The sequence below is a fragment of the Balaenoptera borealis genome (assembly GCF_965194805.1).
Source record: "Balaenoptera borealis genome assembly, chromosome: 10".
NCBI lineage: Eukaryota > Metazoa > Chordata > Mammalia > Artiodactyla > Balaenopteridae > Balaenoptera > Balaenoptera borealis.
Genome location: NC_138874.1, coordinates 11,112,936 through 11,137,495, shown reverse-complemented (window position 1 = coordinate 11,137,495; position 24,560 = coordinate 11,112,936). Strand labels below are relative to the sequence as shown.

General features: G+C 40.7%; 1 protein-coding gene across 6 annotated transcripts in view; it reads right to left on the bottom strand.

The window, feature by feature from the left end:
• Positions 1–24,150, bottom strand: part of TARBP1 (tRNA guanosine 2 -O-methyltransferase TARBP1) — a 64,630-nt gene extending 40,480 nt beyond the window's left edge. For 2 of the 6 annotated variants that reach the window (XR_014249057.1, XR_014249058.1), the window contains exons 1-10: positions 21,763–24,150; positions 16,835–16,932; positions 15,279–15,348; positions 12,950–13,098; positions 11,807–11,859; positions 10,001–10,098; positions 7,397–7,532; positions 6,355–6,451; positions 5,114–5,203; positions 1,797–1,938 (exon numbers count right to left, since the gene is read on the bottom strand). Coding sequence is in view for 4 of the 6 variants with exons in the window: in XM_082407568.1 (XP_082263694.1) it covers positions 1,797–1,938; positions 5,114–5,203; positions 6,355–6,451; positions 7,397–7,532; positions 10,001–10,098; positions 11,807–11,859; positions 12,950–13,098; positions 15,279–15,348; positions 16,835–16,932; positions 21,763–22,696 (1,867 nt within the window). In the remaining 2 variants the exon portion in view is untranslated. The remainder of the gene's footprint in view (positions 1–1,796; positions 1,939–5,113; positions 5,204–6,354; positions 6,452–7,396; positions 7,533–10,000; positions 10,099–11,806; positions 11,860–12,949; positions 13,099–15,278; positions 15,349–16,834; positions 16,933–21,762) is intronic. The other 4 variants (XM_082407568.1, XM_082407566.1, XM_082407565.1 and 1 more) reach the window with 4 other exon arrangements.
• Between the last annotated feature and the right edge of the window lie 410 nt (positions 24,151–24,560).

The window sequence follows — 24,560 nt, the reverse complement described above, 5'->3', positions numbered from 1 at the left end:
ATCCATCCTTATCTCTTAACCGTTCCTACCTGGGCTCCATGCTATAGACAGACAGAAACAGATGGATGCCTACCTACTTTCAGTTCCCTGGACGCAAGTTCATCCAAGCCTTGCAGGATACGCCTTCTCCCTTTCCGCCTAAATTTCTACCCACTCGTTCGCTGTCACCTCACCTGGTGACCTCTCCTGACCCCCACAGGTCTACCTGTTCTGGATCAGTATTGCTCACCCGGGTTCCCCATCCCAGCGCCTATGGCTTTCAAGGCCTTGCGCTAAGATTATCTGCTTACTTATCAACTCCCTTGCTAGACCATGCTCTCTCTGAGGGTGGGGGACATATCTTTTATTTCTGTAACTCCAGTGTCTGGCACTTAGAAAACACTTGATATATCGTTGCTGAATAATTAATGTAAAATCTATCTGTACTGACCACGTCAAACCCAAAGAAAAAAGCTACTTTAGGTGTAGGATCTGATTAAAAACGTTTGAGCTGATGAGTCTTTATATAAAAACAAATTTGAATGTTATATGTATTTTATGCTCAAAAACTCAAGTTAAACAATGTTTGCTTTGGAATTTATTACCTTGTTCTGAAAACTGCCCAGTAATTGATAACTAAACTAAAATTTTATAAAGGCACTTAGCCAAGGGCATTAAGAGTCAAAAATATTACACACACACACACACACACACACACACACACATCTCCTTTGCACTTGAGATCAATTTTTTAAAAACTTAACATAGCATATTATATAAACAGTATGTTTTAAGTCCTAGAAATGTTAAGGAAGAAACTCTAAAAATCTTATTTTATCCAATTTTGAATTATTTAATCATACCTGATGCTGTTATGCACTGAATTATAAGACAAGTTCTATAGATACTTCAGGGAGTTGAATCTATGTTTACTCTAGTAGGGACTAAAATTTATTTACTTTTATATGCCTAAGAAAAGAATCTCGCAAGTAACAGTACAGAAAATTTACTAGACAATGCAGAAAATAAAACATAAAAGAGAAATGTTCTAAGAAGAACAAACAGATAAACTCATGTATTTTGGAAGGATAATTATCTAATCATTTAAGACCTATTCCATGATCAGATTAGAGAAATCGGGAGATGAAAATGACTTGGTCTGAGACAAAGCTAGGAAATTTAAGACACGTTAAATTCAAAGATGCAATTTACCCCAATTATCACTAATGACTTTAATGATGAGGAAGCATTAGAAACGTAAAATGAAACCTAATTAATGAATCTGCTAATGGTTCTTCTCTCACGCAGTCTTAACACGTTTCCCTAAAGAAGATGCAAAACTGATCTTTGCTAAGTATCTGGTAAAAAGAAGAAACTAACAAACATAATTTTTCTCTAAAATTACTTTTCATAATCAGTTCACACTAAATGTAATGCTTTGAAAACAAACAAAAGATGAACAGATTTATCTACAAATATTTCCACTACCGAGGCTCCAAAAACACATCTGCAGATCGAGCCAACAAAGATTCAGTAATTGTAGAATAATAAATGTATTTGTGTCCGAGTCCTACCCAGGCAACTTCTTAAAACGTTTAAAATAGTTTAAAATCTCAAGTTCTAGAACAGATAAAGTACAAGTTAGGAAACAGTATTTTTACATTCTGTTTATTCACATTATTTGGCTGAAATACAAGTCTGACATCCATAAATCGGCATATATTTGGTTAAGCCTGAATCTCCATCTGAAAAACTACTAAAAAGCTCTTTGAAAATGTTTTGGATATATCAGTCCATAAAAATGATTTCAGACTTACCTTCCCAGGCAGGTGACTTAATATACTCTTGGACTAGGTTCTTTACATAAGCATTTAAAGAGGATGTCTCGTGAAGTCCAATGGAGCTACAAGTTGAGGGTCGCCTGAAACAGCTTTCATTAACACGCAGCCAATCACAGAGCTAGAAAAGAAAACAGTTATTACTTATTTTAAAAGCTTAACTGAACAAAGGGTTTCTAACTCCCCTAAGCCAATTTTCTTTCCTCCACAATAAACTGAATTTAAATGACTCAATACAACAAAGTAACAGAACATTTATTGTCATGATTGAGTTCCACAGATAGCTCAGACAGAAAAGTGTTCACATGTATGTGTGTATATACACATACATGTGTGTGTGTGTGTGTGTGTGTGTGTGTGTTTTCTAACCTCTTCAAAGAACTTATAAACTTCATTAACAGGCAAGAATTTTTAAAGGACCTAATATAAAATGCGCATTTTGATAAGGTGTTCTAACAAACATCTCTACGAAAAATAACTCATTATGCAAAACAAATTACAGTCTTAAATTAAAATTTATTCCAGCTTCATATACTAAAACAAGGATTTATTTATGAGAGAACGTAGAATTTGAGACCTAAGTTATAATGGAAGTTCCTACCCTCCTTGCAAGTTTATTTTCTATGATGTGTGCATTTTAAAATACAGTTGATCCAAATGTAAGGCCAGGACTTCCCTGGTGGTGCAGTGGTTAAGAATCCGCCTGCCAATGCAGGGGACACGGGTTCGATCCCTGGTCTGGGAAGATCCCACATGCTGCAGAGCAACTAAGCCTGTGTGCCACAACTATTGATCCTGCGCTCTAGAGCCCGCAAGCCACAACCACTGAAGCCCGGGCACCTAGAGGCCGTGATCCGCAACAAGAGAAGCCACCACAATGAGAAGCCCGTTCACCACAACAAAGAGTAGCTCCTTCTTGACACAACTAGAGAAAGCCCACGCGCAGCAATGAAGATCCAACACAACCAAAAACAAACAAACAAACAAAAAGAGTTAGGTTTAAAACACACACACACACACACACACAAATGTAAGGCCAGACACTTTAAAACTCTTAGAGGAAACATAGGCAGAACACTCTGTGACATACATCACAGCAAGATCCTTTTTGACCCACCTCCTAGAGAAATGGAAATAAAAACAAAAATAAACAAATGGGACCTAAGGAAACCTAAAAGCTTTTGCACAGCAAAGGAAACCATAAACAAGATGAAAAGACAACCCTCAGAATGGGAGAAAATATTTGCAATCAAAGCAACTGACAAAGGATTAATATACAAGCAGCTCATGCAGCTCAATATCAAAAAAACAAACAACCCAATCCAAAAATGGGCAGAAGACATAAATAGACATTTCTCCAAAGAAGATATACAGATTGCCAACAAACACATGAAAAGATGCTCAACATCACTAATCATTAGGGAAATGCAAATCAAAACTACGATGAGGTATCACCTCACACCGGTCAGAATGGCCATCATCAAAAAATCTACAAACAACAAATGCTGGAGAGGGTTTGGAGAAAAGGGAACCCACTGCACTGTTGGTAGGAATGTAAACTGATACAGCCACTATGGAGAACAGTATGGAGGTTCTTTAAAAAACTAACAATAGAATTACCATACAACCCAGCAATCCCACTACTGGACATATACCCTGAGAAAACCGTAATTCAAAAAGACACATGCACCCCAATGTTCATTGCAGCTCTATTTACAATAGCCAGGTCATGGAAGTAACCTAAGTATCCATCGACAGACGAATGAATAAAGAAGATGTGGCACATATATACAATGGAATACTACTCAGCCATAAAAAAGGGAACTGAGTTATTTATAGTGAGGTGGATGGACCCAGCGTCCGTCATAGAGAGTGAAGTAAGTCAGAAACAGAAAAACAAATACCATATGCTAACACATATATATGGAATCTAAAAAAAATGGTTCTGATGAACCTAGGGGCAGGACAGGAATAAAGACACAGACATAGAGAATGGACTTGAGGTCATGGGGCAGGGGAAGGGTAAGCTGGGACAAAGTGAGAGAGTGGCATGGACATATATACACTACCAAATGTAAAATAGATAGCTAGTGGGAAGCAGCTGCATAGCACAGGGAGATCAGCTTGGTGCTTTGTGACCACCTAGAGGGGTGGGATAGGGAGGGTGGGAAGGAGACACAAGAAGGAGGGTATATGGGGATATATGTATGCATACAGCTGATTCACTTTGTTATACAGCAGAAACTTATACAACATTGTAAAGCAATTATACTCCAATAAAGATGTTAAAAAAAAATACAGTTGATCCTTAACGACACGGGTTTACACTGTGCAGGTCCACTTACACATGGATATTTTCAACAAAAAAATTACCTGCCATTTTATTATCTGCCATTACCTTACTCTATGCCCTCATTATTTCACGCCTGAATTATTTTAACATAATCCAAGCTGATTTCTCTTGTTTCTCTCCAGGCGTACCTAGCTGGAATTGCTTTCTAAAGGAAATAATCACATCTCTAGCCTCAGTGATCTCTTAGGCACTGGAGAAATACAAAATTTAAAACAAAAAAAGGTTCCTGTCCTCAAAAAATATATAACCTAGAGAGGACACAGATTAGGATTCTGGATAAGAGCTACCAGCAGTTATGGATTGAGTCCCACGGTTTAAAACAAAAAGGAGGAGGACACGGACGACTGAGGAACCCGCAGAGAAGGGCAGCCCCTCGGACCACAGCAGGACCTCACGGCCCTGCACGTGGGGGGAGCAGACAGGGCTGGGTGAGAAAGCAGTCCGCGCAGGGGAAGGTCTCCACGAGCGGCGGCTGGAGAAGAAGGCAAGACGCTTATGGTTTCATGGTGAATGAGATGCAAAAAGTTGGGAAGAATTATGGACCACCTACACGACAGGCTGGGGAGCCTGAGTAGATGAAAGTGCCAAGAACCGACACAAGACGACAAATAGGAGGGTTGTGTTACTGGTTTTGAGTCTAACGTCATCGTTACTCCCAGTACATCTCATCCGGAATCGGGATCTGCCCACTAACACTGCCCCCCCCCCCAAACCGGTCCTTCTCTATTCCAGATCCTTCCTGCCCCTCCCCGTTTCTCCATAGGAACCTCAGCAGTGTTACTGGTTACATCCACTCAAAGCAAATAAACAAGTTTTAAAAACCTCTGGTGACAGATAGCAAAGCAATCATATTTTACATAAAAGGCTAGTAATGAATTCAATTAGATAACAATTTTTCACCAAGTTTTCAAAGACCTTATCATTAAATTATTTTCAGGCTCACCTCTGTCCACAATGAAGTTCCTCGTCCGAAGGACTCCTCTTGTCTCACTGACATGACAAGAGATGAGACATCAGAGAGGGACACTTTCTCCTGGGGGGGTGGGCAGGGCAGTTTTAAAAAGTTACTCATTTAAAAATGTTTGAATCAAACATCACTGAATCAAAATCACTGCAAAAGCAGTCTAGCAGACTACTTACAGTAGAATACTGTTAGGCAAATCGAAAGCTACTTTTTAAAAAGAAAACATTATTCAACTTTTAATAGGAAGGCATTGATTACAAATGCGCAATTATATACGACCATTATAGAAAATGAAAGATCACTTTATAAATCTAGTTTCCTTAAAATCGAGGTTGCTATCTTAGAGGTAAAACAGTCACAGATCTAAAAGCAAAAACAGAAACAGCCTATAAGAAATTACTGATTACTTAAAAGTGAATATTACTTTTCAACGCCGCAAAAATGACCCCGCCTTAAGAAAACCACCCGGGGCTTTTCATTCCCTGAAGGTTGTGCATCTTCAGTTAAGATACCTTGCTCTAAGTCGGGGGTCGGCAAAACCACTCACAGCCTCTTTTGTAAGTAAAGTTTTACTGGAACACAGCCCTGCCCATTTGTTTATAAACGGTCTATGGCTGCTCTTGAGTAGGTGTGACAGAGACCGTATGACTCAAAAAGCCTAAAATATATACTTATCCAGCCCTTCACAAAAAAGTTTGCTGACCCCTGTTCTCAGCAGTAGTGTTACTGGAGCTCTGTGAAAAACAGAGAATAAAGGTTTTCCTTGAATGTCAATTTCCTGGAAGACGTGCACAAAAAATACAGAGGAAACCAGGTGAAAGCTTCCAAGAGTCCTCTCCCGGTATGGTCACCCAGCTACCCCACCGACGTGTAAAATGCCTACCAGGGGAGCTCCTTAGAGACCCAGCACCCAGGGTTTTTACTGGGAGCTGGTCACACAGACACCCCCTGCATCGCACCTACAATTCCAGACCCCGGGAAGGAAAGCAGGTGTTCAGTAGAGACCACACTGTTTGTATGAGTACTGCAGGCACAGTAGGTAGGATGGTGGGAACCCTCCTGAAATCCAAGTTCCCAGATGCCAGCCAAAGGCCAACCTTATAAGCAGGGCTTTCTAACGACAGCATCACAGGCCTGCTGTGTTAACTCTTTTATGAACACCGGCTCACTAAGAAAGACTAGGAAACTGGAGTTAACATTAGGAAGAAAGATAAACTCACCACGTCTACCAGATTCATGGCCGCCTGAAGGAGGTAGCACTGCGCTGCCCCTCGCAGCAGGATCTGATGTGTGATCATGGTGCACTGAAGAACGTCCCTGACATTGGAGAAAACACATGCACTTCCATGGTCTAAGGACAATTCTGATAGTTTGTAATAACTGACAACTTGATTTAATATATCTATACTTTCTAATGCAGTCACTGCCAGGAGAATTTCAAAGCTATTAAATAATTAAGGCCTCTAGAATTACAATTTTAATATGAAACAAATCTTCTTTTAAAAACAACAAGATAAGGACTTCCCTGGTGGCGCAGTGGTTAAGAATCCGCCTGCCAATGCAGGGGACACAGGTTCAATCCCTGGTCCGGGAATATCCCACATGCCGCGGAGCAGCTAAGCCCGTGCGCCACAACTGCTGAGCCTGTGCTCTAGAGCCCGTGAGCCACAACTACTGAGCCTGCGTGCCACAACTACTGAAGCTCGCGTGCCTAGAATCCACATGCCGCAGCAAGAGAAGCCACCGCAATGAGAAGGCCACGCACCGCAAAAAAGAGTAGCCCCTGCTTGCCGCAACTAGAGAAAGCCCGTGTGCAGCAATGAAGACCTAAGCAATGAAGACCTAAGACCTAACGCAGCCAAAAATAAATAAATAAATAAATTTATTAAAGAAAAAAAGGCAATTTCAAAGTAAGAATTTTACATTTTTTTGAAATACTTTATAATCAATATTAATATTTGTTATTTTATCTCTAGTTTCCTACATATCAATGTAATAAAAACAACTTACTGGCCTTATTTTTAAAGTGACCATAATCCAATAGTATGTATTATGGCATATATTTAAATTAGTAATTCATAAAACAAAATAAGTTCAACTACATGAATAAATTTTTTTACTTTTTTATTATATAAAATCAAGAGCGAAAAATCCTGATGCCAATATTAACTAAAACCACTATGGATTAAAGCAGAAGGAAAAACAGAATTTACTAATGGAAAGGTACGACAAATGTATGTGAATATACTCAGAGTACATTACCTCAGGGCAAGAAGCCCTTCTATACCCAGGGCTTTACATCTTGGGATATTTGCCAAAGCCTTACATAGAAACAAAATGGGAATGGCACACCAATGTCGGCTTGTCATCTTCTGAATAAACTTTAACAGGAAACTACCTGAAAGAAAAAGTTTTAAGACATCTTTGTTGCCAACAAGCACATGAAAAGATGCTCAACATCATCGGACTTTATGTAGGGAGATGCAAATCAAAAACCATAATGAGATACAACTTCACACCCATTAGGATGGCTAGAGTCAAAAGGACAGACAATAACAAGTGTTAACAAGGATGTGGAGACATGCACTCTCAGACATTCTTGGTGGAAATGTAAAATGGTGCAGCCAGTGTGGAAAACAGTTTGGTGGCTCCTTTAAAAGTTAAACATAAGAGTTACTATTTGACCTAATAATTCTACCCCTAGGTATATAATTAAGAGAAGTGGAAGATTACATTCATATAAAAACCTGTATGTGAATATTCATAGGAGTTATTCATAATAGTTAAAAGTGGAAACAATCCAAACATCTATCAACTGATGAATGGATAAACAGAATGTGAAGTATCTACACAGTGGAATATTATTCAGCTACAAAAAGGAATGCAATATTGAAAAATGTTGCAACATAGGTGAATCTTAAAAACATTATGCTAAGCAAAAGAAGCCAGACATAAAATAAAAGGCCACATATTATATGATTCCATTTATATGAAATGTTTAGAGGAGGCAAATCTAGAGAGACAGAAAGTAAATTAGTGGCTGACAGGAGCCAGGGGAAAGGAAAATGAGACTTGATTACTTATGGGCAAGGAGTTTCTTTTGGGGATGATGAAAATATTCTGGAATTAGTGGTGACAGTTGTATAACTTTGTGAATATACTAAAAACCACTGAACTGAACAATTTAAAAGGGTGAATTTTATGGTGTGTGAACTATATCTCAATAAAGCTGTTGGGAACAAAAAAAAAAAATCAATGTCATTTCAATTTCATTCCTTTTTAATAAGGTAAGTATTCTAGTGTATTGTAGAAATTCTGATAACCATGTAGCTATATATTTAATAGTTAAGGTAAAAGATAAATTTTTTACTGTTGGAAACCATTCATCTGTTGGAGATATTAAAGAAACACAGGATAAGAAGTACCTATGGTAGCTGGCCTCTGGTATCTGCAAACAGTAATATTAGATCTTTCTCACAGGTTATGTCATACCTACCCTGGACCTAATCACTGTAATTAATTTAAGTATTTTGAGATACAAAAGGATGGAGCTCTATCCGCTTTCTCTGCTAATATGTGGGATCTTAAGGATCTTCAAGTCATGTAGTTAATAAAAATGTCTGTTTCCTGAGATCATCACTTAGAATGACTTTTAAGAAATCCCTGGATGCTCCTGAAAGGGTATTACATGTATTTTGTATCTCCCAAAGTGCCTAGCCCAGAACTAGATACGCTTAGGATATTGTTGACAGAAAAAACTACAAAGTAAAAACTGTAAATGAACATTCTACCTGCCCTCCCTCCTGTTGGACTAATTAAGTTTCCATCTTCTGCCTCATAGCTCTCTCATGACACAAGGAGGATGGCAACAGCCAAGCCTCTATTGCTTATTCACTCACCACCCTGACAAGGGTCACGTGGCCACAAACTCTAGGCGCTCAAACTCTAGGGGGCACTGATCACCGTCATGTCACTCACACTGAGCTGTGGACGTGAGATGTGCCAATGTGGTCGGCAAGTTAATCCCCAGACTGTAAACTTCCAAATTCTAGCAAACTAAAGAATGGCTCTGACAGTTATCTTCTCCAGTTTAACTTTTTAAAAAAGTAATCAAAACAATCCGTTTTCTATAAATCTAAAGTTGTGATATACAGGAGACCATCTTTTCTCTTTCTCCCCTGACTTTTGAATACACAGTACCACTGGTCATCGTTCACCCTATGTGCAGATTAAATACAAAAGAAAAAGTATATATATTTCATAGCCAGGGTCACTTTCTAAGTCACAAAGCCCAGAATGAAAAAAAGACTCGGAAAGAAGAGTGAGTGGGCCCTGCTACTCAAGCAAAAATAACACTGGTTTTGTGCTTTGCTTACCAACATAGCTCATCAGAAAGAAAAATACATCTCCAACCTGAAAAAGTGGGATATTTCTAGGATACAAGGTCTTACAAAAAGCATTTTTTTCTTTCTTATCCTTCTGAGTCAATATCTATAAAGGGACAACTTTGCCACAATAGATATTCTGTTTATAACTTTTTCCTAAGCCCAGGTTCTTTCTTTCTTCGACCTATTTTTTCGCTAATTTTTGAAACTGAATAGAGACAATTGGAAAGAACGGCAAACTGCAGCACACATTCCAAAACTGCTTCCATGCTACGGATACCAATACTGGTATCATGTTATATACAAAAGTAAAATTGTGTACTCAGTTTCAATGGACATGTGTATAATTCTGACAAAATTTGCATATTCTGGAAAAAGGAACTATTTTGATAATACTGATTATAATAGTCATAGGTTGGTGCTTACAACCAACATACTAAAAATTTAAGCTAATAAAATGAAACTCTTTGCTGACACATACTCTTTATTTCTTCTGGAAGAAGAGAAATGTAAGTGACTAAGAACTTCTGTAATTTCAATCCCAATGGAGAACCACTTCCTATCAGCTGGCCTGGGGACCTACAGACAAAGGGGAAAAAAAACAAATATTTTAAATCTATTTACAAATAAGTATACTGAAACTAAATGGAATATGGCCCAAATGTCTTTCAACAATAAAACAATAAAACCATCTTCTTCCTCTAAACCTGCATTTTATTTTTCAGTAAAATCTTGAGGATCCTTCTGATAAAAACATCAGGGATCTTCTAGGAAAACAGACGTGAGTTAGTGATGTGCTATACTAAGCAGGCATGGATTTTTTTTTATGATACTTTCTCTGACACACATACATGAATCTTGCCAAATAGTATCGTTTTAAAAAAAGTCTAAAAATGATAATTTAAAATTATATTTTATTGTTCCCAACACCTAATCCAATGATTTTAAATCTTTAAGTATTAAATAAAAGAAATAACATTCACAGAAAGACATACGTTAGTAATAAGTAACTTTTGCAAGAGCATTTAATTGTTAACATCTACTAAAGTCACATTTTTTTCTTTTGCTATATGCTTCGGCCAGGGACATTATCTGTTAATTGAACACATTAGGGTGCTAGGGAACTGAAGGCATTTCGTAATAAATGTGTTTGTCAACTCTCAGAAAGCACCAAGTTGGTTTTACTGCTTTCCAGTCGTCTAATTGCCTCAGAAAACTATTCAACAGTAATGATTTTTGAAAATCAAAAATAATTGGCAAATCTAGCATTGCTATGCTCTTTCGATATTAAATAGGACTAAATATTAATATAACTTAGCACAGACTAACTTAAAAATTTTAAAGAAGTTGGTGGTGAGAGTTTTTTTCTATTAGAGATATACCAAACAAAAGACTTGCAAGTATAAATAAACTTAGTTTTCAAAATTAGACAACATAATTTCAAAAGCAAGGGAAATTTTTGAAGATATAATTCAAGAGTACAGGTAATGCTCAAAAAATGAGGAAAAGGGACAATACTGACACGCTCTTCCCAGTATCAACCTTGACAAAGGGTAATGGTGTCAAATAAGCGATATGTCATGGAGAATGGCCTCCACCGTCAGATATGGAAAGGGGAAAGTTAGAATGAACCCTGTGGTAGTGGACTAGAAATGGGTGTGCAGGTGTGAACTGATGGTTTTTAATACGGATGGATGGACGGACAGACAGACACTGAAATATAGATGGTAAGTCTGCTCAGCAGACAGAGCTAAGAAACAGAGGTATATACACACACACACACACACACACACACACACACACACAGGGAGAGAGATGACGATTAAGCAAATATGGTTAAACAGTATCATTTAGGGAATGTGGATAAAAGATAAATGAGAATTCTTTGTATTATTCTCACAACTTTTCTATAAGTCAAGATCAAAAGTTTAAAAAGTGTCAAGTGTTGGTCAGCCAAAGCCACTACAATTTCCAAGAAGGCAGAAATCAGGAGTAAGGGAAAAGAAGTAGCTATGTAAGATATCCTTCCCAAAAGCCCAAGAATGGATGGGTTCAAAGTAGGAAAGAAAAGAAAAAGAGAAACACCTGACACAACTACTGGAAGAAAGGCAAGAAGAATAACAAACACAGAAGGGATGCCATGGTTAGAAAAAGCTGAATATCTACAAGGCAACATATATTCATGTACCAAATTCATTAAACAATCTGGTCATATTTCATAATCACATTAAATTTATATACCAAATACATATGACTGCATTGCTGCTAAATAACAATGTTTGTTTACCTGCTGTATAGAGAGCTCTCTGAAAGTGCATCCATTAATGGCCCAATAATAAACTAAAAAAAAAAAAAAAAAAGGAAAAAAGTATTTGATGTTAAGTTGTAACTGTAATTTTCAACAGTCAGCTTGCTGTAACTGCACATCCTACACAGGGCACCAGAAGAGTTGTTACAAGCAAAGCTGATCTCTCATGCTGTAGGTTGGTGTATAATAGTCTTGGAGGATACCTTAATTCCACCAGAACGACAAAAACAAATACCGAATTTTCCCACCTGATAAAAACATGGAATACTGAGAGGAGAGTACATGTTGTGCTAAGAAGGAAGAAAAGAATCCAAAGAAGGGACACAGGGTGGAAAATAAAGGTAGTAACAAAGGAAAAACAAAAAGATACTCAAGAGAAAATTCAAGCCCCTATGCCTGGAAGATAAAGGGGGAAAAGCATATCTTCAAAAATATCACTAGACAAAACCAAGCTTCCAGGAAATGCAAGAAGGCTAGGAGAATGTAGAAAAATGATGCATATTAAAACACTATACATGAAGTTGGACAATTAGGAACGTTTACTTCAGTTACCTCTAAACGAGAGGTAAATTACTATACCTACGTCAGTGATCACCTGATTCATGTGGCACCATAATATGAAACTTTAAATCACAGCTGTAGTTCTCACAATCTCTTTGATTTGTGTGATTTCTGATAAACGGAAGCATAGATGCTAATAATATAGCTCTAAAGGCAACCTCTGCTCAGTACAGTAGATAGTAATTCATTGACTCAGAACTGGGGGGGTAGCATCACTAAACAAAGAGCGATAATTCAGTGATTCAGAACTGTGGAAACAGTATCACTAACACGCTTCTATACCAGTTTTCATGCTGTTGACTTTTGATCAGAATATTGACACCAAAGAACTACTGGTAATGATGCAGGCAGCCTATCGACAAACTACGTTACAGAAAGCGTTCTCCCAGTACGATAGCTAAGTTTAGAGAAATAGGATTTGTTGTATGCAAATCTCTAAAATGTTACTTGCGATTTTCAAGCCCTAGTATATATTTTTGAAGATCACATAGGATAAAACAAATACCTTCGCCCCCTCATCTTTTGACAAAGGGAAAAGGGAAAGGGAAAGGTTGTCATCACCTCAGAAAATTCTGCTGAAAATGGAAGAACCCTTGTTTCACAGAGCTCCAAAAAATGGGTAACGCCTTCTTTGGTCAGGATTTTATTTTCACTTTCAAACATTCTTTTATAAATGCACAGATGCCAGGATGGGTGAAAGAGCCAACATCCTGTGGAAATAAACACCGAATGTTGACTTAAGATTCTCACATTATGTTGCCCCATGTAGACGACATATTCAAAAATAAACACAAACACATTAACTTCATTACAACACCGCAAAAGTGAGTCTCTTTTTAATCGCATCTGAGGGTGTTTAATTACTGAATGACCAAAATAACTTCAGTATTTGGTATTCCATTTTCAGAGAGATTCATTTAGAAAGACTGCAAGCGAATGTCATAGCGGCTACAGGGTACAAAAAATTAAATAAGACCCCACGCAGGTTGAAACTTTAGGTTTGGGGTGATTTCAACCAATTCTTCTCTCACCTTACCTCAATCCATTTTTCATACAGAAACCTGAAACTGTCCCTGCTCTATTTTAAACCCCTGCGTGGCTTCTCAAAACTCAGACTAAAAAACAAGCGAGGCATGAACTGCTTCTGACAACTACTCCAACCTTACCCCGCCTTCCCACTCCACTGTGCTGTGGCTGACTGGTCTGGTCCTCCACCCCACTGAGCTGTTTCCATCTCAGGGCTTCTGCACCCAGAGCTGTCTCCTCAACTTCCGTGTCACTCTTCAGGCGGGTCTTTCCTAGCTGCCCTCTCCAAGGTATGGCCTCACTCACTAGATAACTCCATTTCTGCCTCTTGTTTGTTGCCTGTCTAGAACTTATAATCAAAGCTATTTTTTCCTGGAAAACAGACAAAAATCAAGTGAAAAACAGTACATCTGTCTCACCACTTTATCCCAGCGCTTAGCATGTATTGGACACTAAGTAAACATCTACTAAGTAAATATACAAGTGAGTGAGAAACAAAAAATGGAGTATGTACCTTGGACATACTTTAACTTTTCTGAAATATCCTTTAACACTATTAGAAAAAAAACTCCGCATTTTTAACTCATGGCATTCTATAAATAAATCAGTCCATTTTTTTTTTTTTTTTTTGTAATTTACACCAAGATGCTTGTTCAATCCTTTGGCAGTGGTGATTTTTCAAAATCTGTCACTGCTATTTGATTTGGTTTGCCAAGAGCTATGGGCAAAACGTGGTAATAACAGAATCATTTTACTAGTAAATGCATAAGTGAAGTCACAACAGGATTCAATTAAATTCTAGCCCCAGGTGGGACTACAGATTCTTATGGTCTGTGAAAAATCCCAGTGTATCAGAAAACAACCAGAGCAATCAGCTGAATAAAGCTCAATTCCTAAGGGGTCAAACTATTAAAGTTGTAATTATCTAAAGTAGGCACTAAAACCCATTTACCTAGGTTATTTCTCATGTGCAAACATGATAATGTAGCATTTTATCATTCATATGAATACAAAACACCATTAGCTTGCATTTAGCTGTCTCGTTGATCTAAACTTAATTTCATAAAATAATTTTAGGAAGCTCCAGCTTCATTTTATTTCTCCTAAAAAGCTCTCATAATATAGAACTAATAAAGGACTTAAAAACCATATTTAAAATAGCATCTTGGAATTTTCTCTTCCTAAGAAGTCCAACCTACAGAACAATAGCTAAAACCTCAAGAAAATAACTCTAACAATGAAATAGATATATTAAGAGAATAAAGATGGAAAGCACTTAAAATATATAATACCAAAGAGCTCTTATTAAAAATGAATAATACATCATGATCAAAACATTACCAAAGAGTCCTTATCTTTTAAGGATATATACTGAAAAAAATTACAGATGAAATGATATGCTGTCTAGGAATGTGCTTCAAAATCATTTGATGGGGAGGGAGCAGGAGAGGCCACCTATGATGTAAGACAGAGACTGGCGTAAGTTGATCACTGCTAAAGCTGGGTGGTGGGGTTCATCATACAAACTCTTCTCCTTCCGTGAATGTCTGAAATTTTCTATAATCAGAAGTTTATAAATTACCATACCTCTAAATTATAGAAAACTCTGCAGTCATTTAAAATTAAATTCTCAAAGACTATTTAAGGACATAGGTAAATGCATTTGGTTATACTGCTGAGTGAGAAAAAAACATTATGAACAATCAATCCACAAGGTATGTATCTGGAACGTTAGCAGCTGTCTCTTGGTAGCAGTAAATTCATATATTCCTATAACATGCTCTACAATGAATAAAAGTTAATTATAAAATTAAGGGGAAAAACTATAAGTGTTATAAAAAAGCAAAATAAAAGTAACTGTTACCATTTTCCTCTGACACTGCATATTCAAACAGATTGTTTAGCTTTGGTAAAACTGGCTTTATAACATGTATCTGAAAAAACAAAAGCAAAAAGCCACAGGAAATGAAAATTCACCGTTCAAAACTCAGAAGACTTTTCATCTATTTATACAACAGTCACTCTGTTCCTCCTCACCACCCAGGAAAATAGGCAGGGCCTGTATACCAATATATTACAAAGAGGAAAAAATACTGCAACGCTTTATCCAGTTACTCACGTTGTTCAAGGCCACACATTTAGAAGTAGAGTCAGTTCAGAGTTCAGTGCTCTTCATTCTTAGACCCTGCTACAGATACCAGCGTCTAATTTACACACCCTTACAAACTAAAGGTAAATCAGTTTCTAAATAGTGAGGGTCTTGAGGATATACTGATTCAGGAAAACCGTAACAGTTTATATGTGTTTAGAAATGCTTTTCCTTTATTGCTCATCCTTGTATCGACATATATTTAGTACATATGAGTAATTATTTTAGTCCACAAACAATGCATCTGGACTGACACCTCCCAGTGGCTCCACAATGGCGGGCCCCGCAGCTACGGACTGGGAACCCCTACAACAGGGGTTCTCCAAGTGTGGTGCCCAGACGGCGGCTTATGGCTCTTCTAGGAACATGTAAAATATCTGAATTCTCAGGCCCCACCACAGACCTACTGAATCAGAAACTCTGTGGGCCGGACACTTTCATAAGCCATCTGGGTGATTCTAGTTAAAGTTTGAGAACACTGCACTAGAGTAGGTAATCTTAAGAGATTCTTCTCAACTTAAAAACTCAAAGATCCTACAAAAATGAACTCAAAGTCAACTGCAAATGATTTTTCAAGTTTCCATTCTCAGGACCAAGAATGCAAAGATGTAAGAGAGAGAGGAAGGGAGGAAGAGAGGGAGGGAGGGAGGGGGAGGGAGGGGAGGGAGGAGGGAAGGACAAGGGAGGGAGAGAGGAGGAAGGGACGAGGGAGGGAGAGAGGGGGAGGGGGGGAGGGAGGAGGGCAGGAGGGAGGAGGGAAGGACAAGGGAGGGAGAAAGGAGGAAGGGACGAGGGAGGTAGGGAGGGGAAGGGAGGGGGAGGGAGGAGGGTGGGAGGGAGGAGTGAAGGAAGGAAGGAAGGAAGGAAGGAAGGAAGGAAATCTACAAAATCTAAGGGCCATTATAGGGTCATTATTTACTTAATAACAATTTACCTCAGACTTTAACATTTCCCTTAGTGTGTATTTCTTAGGAGATTATTCATAACATCAAGAAACTAAAAACTGGTAAACATTTTAGAAGTAAATGTCAAGGGAAGATCAAATAAGACTGAATTCTTTGAATGATAATTTAAGTCAACTGAAAGTATTCTTTAATTTCCTGAGTTTATATTCAATCTTAAATTGCACCTATGCCAGAAAAAAAAGTACGCTTGGACTCCATTATGCTATATCCAAGTTGGCCTTTTTGTATTGCTTTTACAGAATGTTTGGGAAAAAAACCCCCAAAACTGCATCTACATAGGATTTGTTAAAATATGAAAACACTTACCTGATTTCCTTCAAGAGTTTCCATAATTAAAATATAGTTTTCCCAAAACTTTAGAAGCTCATCTTTTTTCTTCTCAGACCACCAAAACAGACTTGGGCCTGATATGGTTTAAAAAGAAAATTAGTTCCTAGATTTAGTTCCTGAATTAGAAAATTTCATAAACTTCTAAATGATAACAGTTTTTAAAATTATGCTACTATTACCAAATGTTGTTTTCTCTAACAATGGAGGGTGCCCCTGGATTAGAGCCTAGGTAGGAGGCTTGGCAAACAAGAATCTCAAAAGGAGGTTTTTTCAAAAAAAATTAAGGTTACTACCTTGGAACTCTGGGTAAGGATGACAGATTTGAACACATGTACTCTACTTTCTCTCCCTAAGAATTTCACTATAACAGTAAGAGATTTTTCAAAGGCAAAAACCCAAGAATGGAGAAAACAGGGGAGCAGACAACAGCAATGAAATAAGGATCCACGAATCAGATGAAAAGCGAACAGAATCAAGAAAAGTGACTATTAAGTTGGCACAAGGAAAGCAAAGAAAAAAATCTGATTCACACTACAAAATCCCCCCAAGTCTAAGGAATTGGCAGCAAAAAATACTTCAGTAAGTAGAGGTGAAAATCAAGGCTAAACTAAACAGGATTTGTTTAATGTGTTTAAGAAACACATCCCCAGATGCCCTTTCCTGTGTTCTGAACAGGAAAAAGACTGGGATTTATTCTCTGGGAAAGGTAAAAGAGTGGGTCTCCAGATTGAGGGGCACTGGACACGGCTGAGGTAAGGGTGAGTGCCACATGAAAATTGGAAATGAACATGTATGCACCCTGGATGCTGAGACCCCCTTCCACCTGCCCCCATCACTGTCTTGGCCTCTCAGGTCCCAGAGGACCTTCTCCATGGCATGTGGCCACCCCAAGAGGAAAGACCTGAAAATACTTTCACCAGAGATTACCTAACAAAATGCCCTGGCCAGATCACCTTACAGCGAAGTGCACAGTCAACAAGCACCACTCATGTGTTTAGAGCTTTAAACTTGACATTTCGTCCCACATTCTTACATATAAGCAGGTGTCTAAGGCTCACCAGACATCTAGGGAAACCTCTACACTAAAGATCTAGACCAAAACAAATAAACAAGGAAATCTGGAGAAAACAAAACTACACAGGAAAAAGAAAACCTAAAAAAGAAAAAACTTTCACTAATATTTTAAAGGGAGATAAGATAGTGTAGTTATGATATAAAAACAGGATACTATTAAAAAGGGGGCACTCCAAGAACAAAAAAGATCTCATGAGAATAAAAATTTGAGAGCAAAAAGAAGAAACTCAAAGAAAGGACTGGAAATAAAGTTGAGGAAATCACCCAGGAAGTGGAGCAAAAAGACAAAACCATAGAAAACAGGAGAGAAGAGATGTGTTAAAGGCCAGTCCAGGAGGTTCAATAACCAAAAAGAGAACAGAAAGCAAAAAAGGAAGGGAGGAAATCAAAGTAATACAAGAGCAGTTCTCAGAACCGAAGGACATGATTTCCAGATTGAATAGGTCCGAGTGCCCTACACCAGGATGTAAACAGGCCCTCAAAACTGAAATGGCAGAAAGGTGGGGACACCGTCTCTATAATCACCCATGGAGAAGAAACAGATCACACACAAATAAACACGATTCAAATGGTTTCAGACTTCTCAACAGTAACAATCGGAGCTCGAGCTTCTAAGACGTCAGATGGATGCCTTTAAAATTTTGAACAGAAATGTTTTCCAAGCCAGAATTCTACCCCAATCAAACCATCAGTTGAACGTGAGGGCAAAATAAAAGTGTCTAGATACGCTTGGTCTTGGCTTCCAAGAAAACCACAAGAAAACATTATTGCCACACCAACAAAGAGAAGAAAGAGGCTGGATTATCCACCAAACCCTAAACTTTGGTGGGGGGGTGGGGGGGTGGGGGGGTGGGGGGCGGTCCATCAGAGAGCTGAGATTGCACTGCTCTCTGAATTCCAAAGGGCAAAAAGCCTCTCCAAGAATAAGACAGGACACACGAACTGCAGTTAAAAAATTAAATAAAAAATTGACAAGTTTTTAAAGGCCAAGTGTGCACAACTTAGAAACTCTGGGAACCCCAAGGGAGTCCACACCCACTCAGCAGCTCTTTTCCTCAAGGCCGCTCCCATGTGTTCAAGAAAGACTGTGGGCAGGGCAGGGGACCCTGGAGGCGTGGGCACGCAGGGCCCACCGAGGTTTGAAAGGGCAGCCCATCCGTGCCCCGCAGGAGTACAAGGTGGTGGTCAACCGAAGATGCCTGCCTGCACCCTGGACCCTTCCCTGACAGGAGGCCAAAGCTGTGCGCCCCCGGAGGAAACCCTCCCACAATCCCACCCTTGTCCCTGCTCTCATACCAGGCAAAGCTGGCTGCCCCTGGGGATGGCTAAAAACTTGCTCTCCCCTCGACCCTGCACTGACACGAGGAAAGCCTCTTATGTGTCCGGCACTCACATGAAGCAGGTCTGCTGCTGTGGAGGAAGGGCAGAATATCAGCACCCAAGACCCTCCACAGACACAAGCAGAATGCAGCCGCCACAGGAGAAGTTAAGGAAACTCTTAACCCTTCATTAAGTGGGAGGCAGAGGTTATGTGCCACCGGAGAGGGAGCAGAGATGGCTAAAAAGTTTGAACCCTAAGGATCGGGCACATGGGGCCTAAGAAGAGGCTGTTGTAGGAGAAATGAAAAGTTCCCTCCTTCCCCATCTCAAGCTTTGCACCAGGGAACAAACATCAGCAGTCTACCCTTGAGAGAAGGACAGAGGCATGGAGGAAGCTCTCCATCCGTGGAGTCGGCATCGAGGGCTTGAGAAAAACTAGAACACTGAGAAAAACCTTACAGGCTTCACACTAAACATCAGGAGGCAACAATCCACCACCAACAAAATCCAAAGCCAGCTCACCAGGGTGACTCAACCCAAAGAGTCTAACAGAGAGGAGTGCCTATCTCGAAGGCATAAATATTTCAGTCTCTGCTGAAAAAAGTGATCCCACTGCCAAGAGATAAAACAGAAAACAAAACCCAACTCAGATATGGTCCAAGTACAGAACTTGTACATAACTATGCTGAGTATGTTAAAGGATCTAATGGAAAAGGTAGACAACATGCATGAACAGTTGGGGATTTTCAGGAGATGGAAACTATAAAAAAGTGACAGATAGAAATGATAACAATGAAAACATATTAGACATAAAGGATCCTTTGATTAAATTATCAGATAGGCAAGGTCTTAAAAAATTTTATCTCAGGGAACTATTAGGAAATACACTACACCAAAACAAATGAGTCAACCAAAAAAGAGGATGAACTCCAGGAAACAAGAGCTCCAACACAGAATCAGGTGAAGGGAATCCCCCAGATGACAGGGAAGGCAGATCTAAGAATGCCAGCTGTGCACCAGACTGAGCTTGTAAGAGGACTCTAGGAGACACTTCTTCAGGAAAATTCATAATGCCTGATGATCTGACTTTGTACAGGAAGGATTTAGACAATTAACTAAGAATCTGGGGCTGAATTAGTGATAAGTATGGAGACAACCAAACATAAATGACATTAATCTAGGAAAAACCTGCAGGAAGGAAAAAAAAAAACAAACCCATCATATATACATAGGTCACCTGTGAACACTATTTTCATAGTCATAATTTTGTTGAACTCACATTTAACCAAAATTACAAGTATGACATTGGACTTTATGACATTACTAGATCATTTCTAGATATGGCGGTAAATACCAAAATAATCAGCTAAAAGAGGTAAAAGTGGCTACCCTCTGAAATGAAGGAAATGGGCAGGGGCACAAGCATAAGACCACTGCTTATCTTCAAAACTGCAGAATGACTGACTCTTTAAAATAAATGAGTGTTTAACTTTGGTAATTTAAAAAATGTTTTCCAGTGACAACTCTCATTGGATGATCAACTTGTGGACTGTTAAAATATTTACTACCTGATGTTTTAAGCTCATATAAAAATCTAATCTACTCACAACTTCAGCCAAACAAAAATCCTTTACCAGTATAAATAAGTAGGCAGCTCCAGTTGAAAAAGTAGACATTTTCTATCTATTGAGGCAGTTTTGAATCAGTCAATCCATTTTTGACTTTGATAGCTCAGAATTAATTTAAGATGACAAGTGTACTTTCACATAATTTCAGTGAACAACTCAATCAATGGGACCATACCAAACTGAAGGGAGGCCCTGCTACTTCATCTACTCTTGTTCTGCAATAAAGTGGTAGGAAGCACAGGCTCAAAATGTAAAAAAATTAAAACCTCATTCAACTAAATCAATTTCAAAAATAACTCTCCAAAGGTCGACTTAAGGCCCATATGCTTAACAAGTATTAATAAATCCTGCTAAGAGAACTACCAAAGGAAATTTCAAAAGAATGTGATAGAATTGTGTCATGGAAACTAACACTCGAGACTCAATTCATCGCTCAGTGAATTGTGAAAAGGAAAGGAAAAATAATTTTTTCCTTTCAATAATTTTCGCTCAGTGAAAGGAAAAATAATTTTCCTTTCAATTTGATGGGCGCTAACTCTTCTTTTCTGCTAGAACGGACCTACCACGATACAGTGCAAATTTGGTCTATAAAATCCTGCCTGGGCTCGTTCCTAAATTATTGCACGGATGCAGTATTCCACCTGCTCTGAGTCAGAAAGTTGAGGAGATGCAGACTCTTCTCGACTGCAGTGATCTGTGTCAGTTCAGAAAACACCCTCGACATGAGGTTCCCAAGGTTTTTCAGGCTTTATGGGGACCATGAGAATAACCCAATTCAGTACGTATCTCGGAGACGACCCCAGGAGCTGACTGTCGGAAGCAGGGGGCCTCCCTCCCAGTAAAGCCAGGTAGGGACGGGCCCGGGGGCAAAGAAGCAAGTACCGGTTCCTTCCTGGGGGGCGCACGCGCAGTCGGCCCCCAACTCCGCCGACACCTCCACCGCGCGCTGCAGCAGGTAGCGCGCCCGCTTGCGCGTCAGGGCGTCCTCGGCCCGGGTCAGCCCCGCCTGCACCGTCCTCCAGAAGCGCCAGCAGCGCCGGGCGTCCGGACCCGCGTCGCGCGCCGCCGTGGCGCGCTCCGCGCCGGGCTCGGGCAGCAGCTTCTCCGCCAGGGCGCTCAGCACCAGCAGCTTCGGCTCGACGCGGCCCGGCCCCTCGGGCGCCCCGGGGGCGACCAGCCCGCCCCACACGGCCCGCAGCGCCGCCCCGCCGCACCGGCCCAGCGCCGGCAGCAGCCGCCCGGCCACCAGCGCCGCCGCACCCTCGGCGGGCCCCGCCTCGTCCCCGCCTAGCGCCAGGGCGAGGGCGGCCCGCGCTACCCGCTCCAGCAGCGGCGCGTCCTCGCGGGGCCGCAGGCAGGGCCCCACGGCCGCCAGCACCTCCACAGCCGCCTCGACGGCCCCCTCGAGGCCGGGCGCGGGGCCCGCGGCGAGCAGGTCGCGCAGCGCCTCCTCGGCCAGCGCGGCCGCCAAATGCGGGCCCCCGGCGAGGCGGGCGCACGAGTGCAGGGCCGCGCCCGCCGCTCTCATCACGCGCCGGCGCTGGCGGGCCGCTGGGCCGGTGTCCGCGCCGCCCGCGGGGCGCCCCCGCAGGCCCCGCAGCAGCGGCACCAGGTACCCGGCGGCGACCTCGCGCGCCGCCTCCGGGAGCGCGCCCGCGCCGCCGCCGCCGCGCGCCTCCTCGTCCTCCAGTCGCTGCAGAAGAAAGCGCAGCGTCTCCACGCGCTCCGCGGACGCCTCCTCGCAGCACAGCGCCCCAAGCAGGACCCGGGGGTCCCGGCTCTGCGAGAGCAGTGCATCCGCCAGCACGCACTCCATTTGCCCCGCCCGCCGCCGACCCCGAGCGCCCACGGGAAGGCGCCGGCGTGCGCTAGTGCGTGCGCGTGCACGGTGGGCCCGGGCGCGCGCCCGCAGGTAGGGGGCTTGCAGCCCCGCCCTAGTCCCACTAGGCGAGTTTTGGGCGGGTCTCACCAGAGCTGCCTTGGATCTGATACTCTCGCTTCTGCCCCTTACTTTTGTAAGAGGAAAAGAAACCCTCGTGAAACGTTAATGTCGTATCTATGCCAACTCCATCGATTCCTAATTGGAGATTGGCCTGCCCGAGGGCTTTAAATCATTCAGGCGTGCCTGTGAGGATGGGCCAGAGGTACACCAGGAAGGTGTACTCACCATCACCTAGAAGCTCATTTTCAAAAAGGTGCAGCCTGGCACCACCCACACAGAGACTGACACAGTGGGTCCGGAATGGGTTCCCGATATCTGCTTAAAAAATAAATAACGAAAACCCAGGAATGAGGTAGAGGCCCTTAAAAGTACCATAGCTATGAGCCTAGGGCTGAAAACGAGATACCCACCACGACGCTGGCAGTCAAATGCCCAAGCGGACTCTTGCATGCAGCCCTTCGCACGCAATGCTTATGCTCCCACATGTGGTCCCCCAAATAGTCCACGTGTCTGTGTGTTCTGTATATCTGACAGCATCTACTGCTAAGTACAGAAACAGAAACCTCACCTTAGCATGCACGGTACTGGTTTGGTTTCTAGCTCAATCCTAGGCGAACTGAATCAGTGACGTGGGTTTTCACTTTGCCTTCAACCATAGAGATCTCTCCCTTAGTCCATGGAGAAGTCACAATCTCACCTTCAAAGAGCTTGATGTGTAATAAACATAATGGATAAAGTGTAATTTAAAGTTATTTAAGTTTATTTTATGAACTTAAAATTATTTAATTTTTAGATTTTTGGTTTTATATAATTTAAAGTTATTTACAGTTATCTGACATCATATACGCAAGATTTTTTTTCCGTATTTCAGGGTCATTCAGTTTTCCATTGACAGATACATAAAGAGTTCAATTGTAAGCCTACGTAGAATGTGTCAGTAAATATCCATTGCCTTCAACATTTAATGTGCCAATAAACATCAGTTTCCCTCAATATATATTCTTCATATATCTATCAAACAAAAATGTGCAAATATCTTGAGCAGACACTTAACAAATGAAGATATGCAAATATAAGCATCTGAAAAGGTGTATCATTATTCCTTAGAGAAATGCAAATTAAACCCTCAAAGAAATACCACTTCACACCCATCAGAATGGCTAAAATTTCAAAGATAGAAAACACCAAACAGCTGTTGAGGATTTCCTTTTCTTGAAACTCTGTCTTCCTCTAGTTTTCATCATATAGCTTCTTCCTGTTTTTTTCTTTTTCCTGTTTCCCCAGCTGTTTCTTCTCCATCTCTTTGGGGAAGAATCCTCTTTCTCTTCCTGACCTGTTCATATGGATGTTTCCAGAATTACAGCTTCAGATCCCTGCCTATTCTTCTCACTCTAAATTTTCCCTGAATAACTTCATTAAAACTATAGATTCAACTATGATTTACATGCTAATGATGAAAAAAATCTAGATCTCCTGCACAGATCTCTCTCCCAAACTGCAAACTTATCTACCTACTGCCTACCAGATGTCTCCATTGGATATCACTCAGGGCATCATTCTCAATCTCCACTTTTATGAAGGTCACCTCACTACCTTAATTCCCCCATCATCATTACTGCACCCCCCTACCACCAATATACTTCTTCCCAGGTATTTCCTATTTAGGGGGAATGGCTGTCACTCACTGAGTTGCCCAAGTCAAAAAACATGGGAGCCAATATGTTACCAAACCAACCTT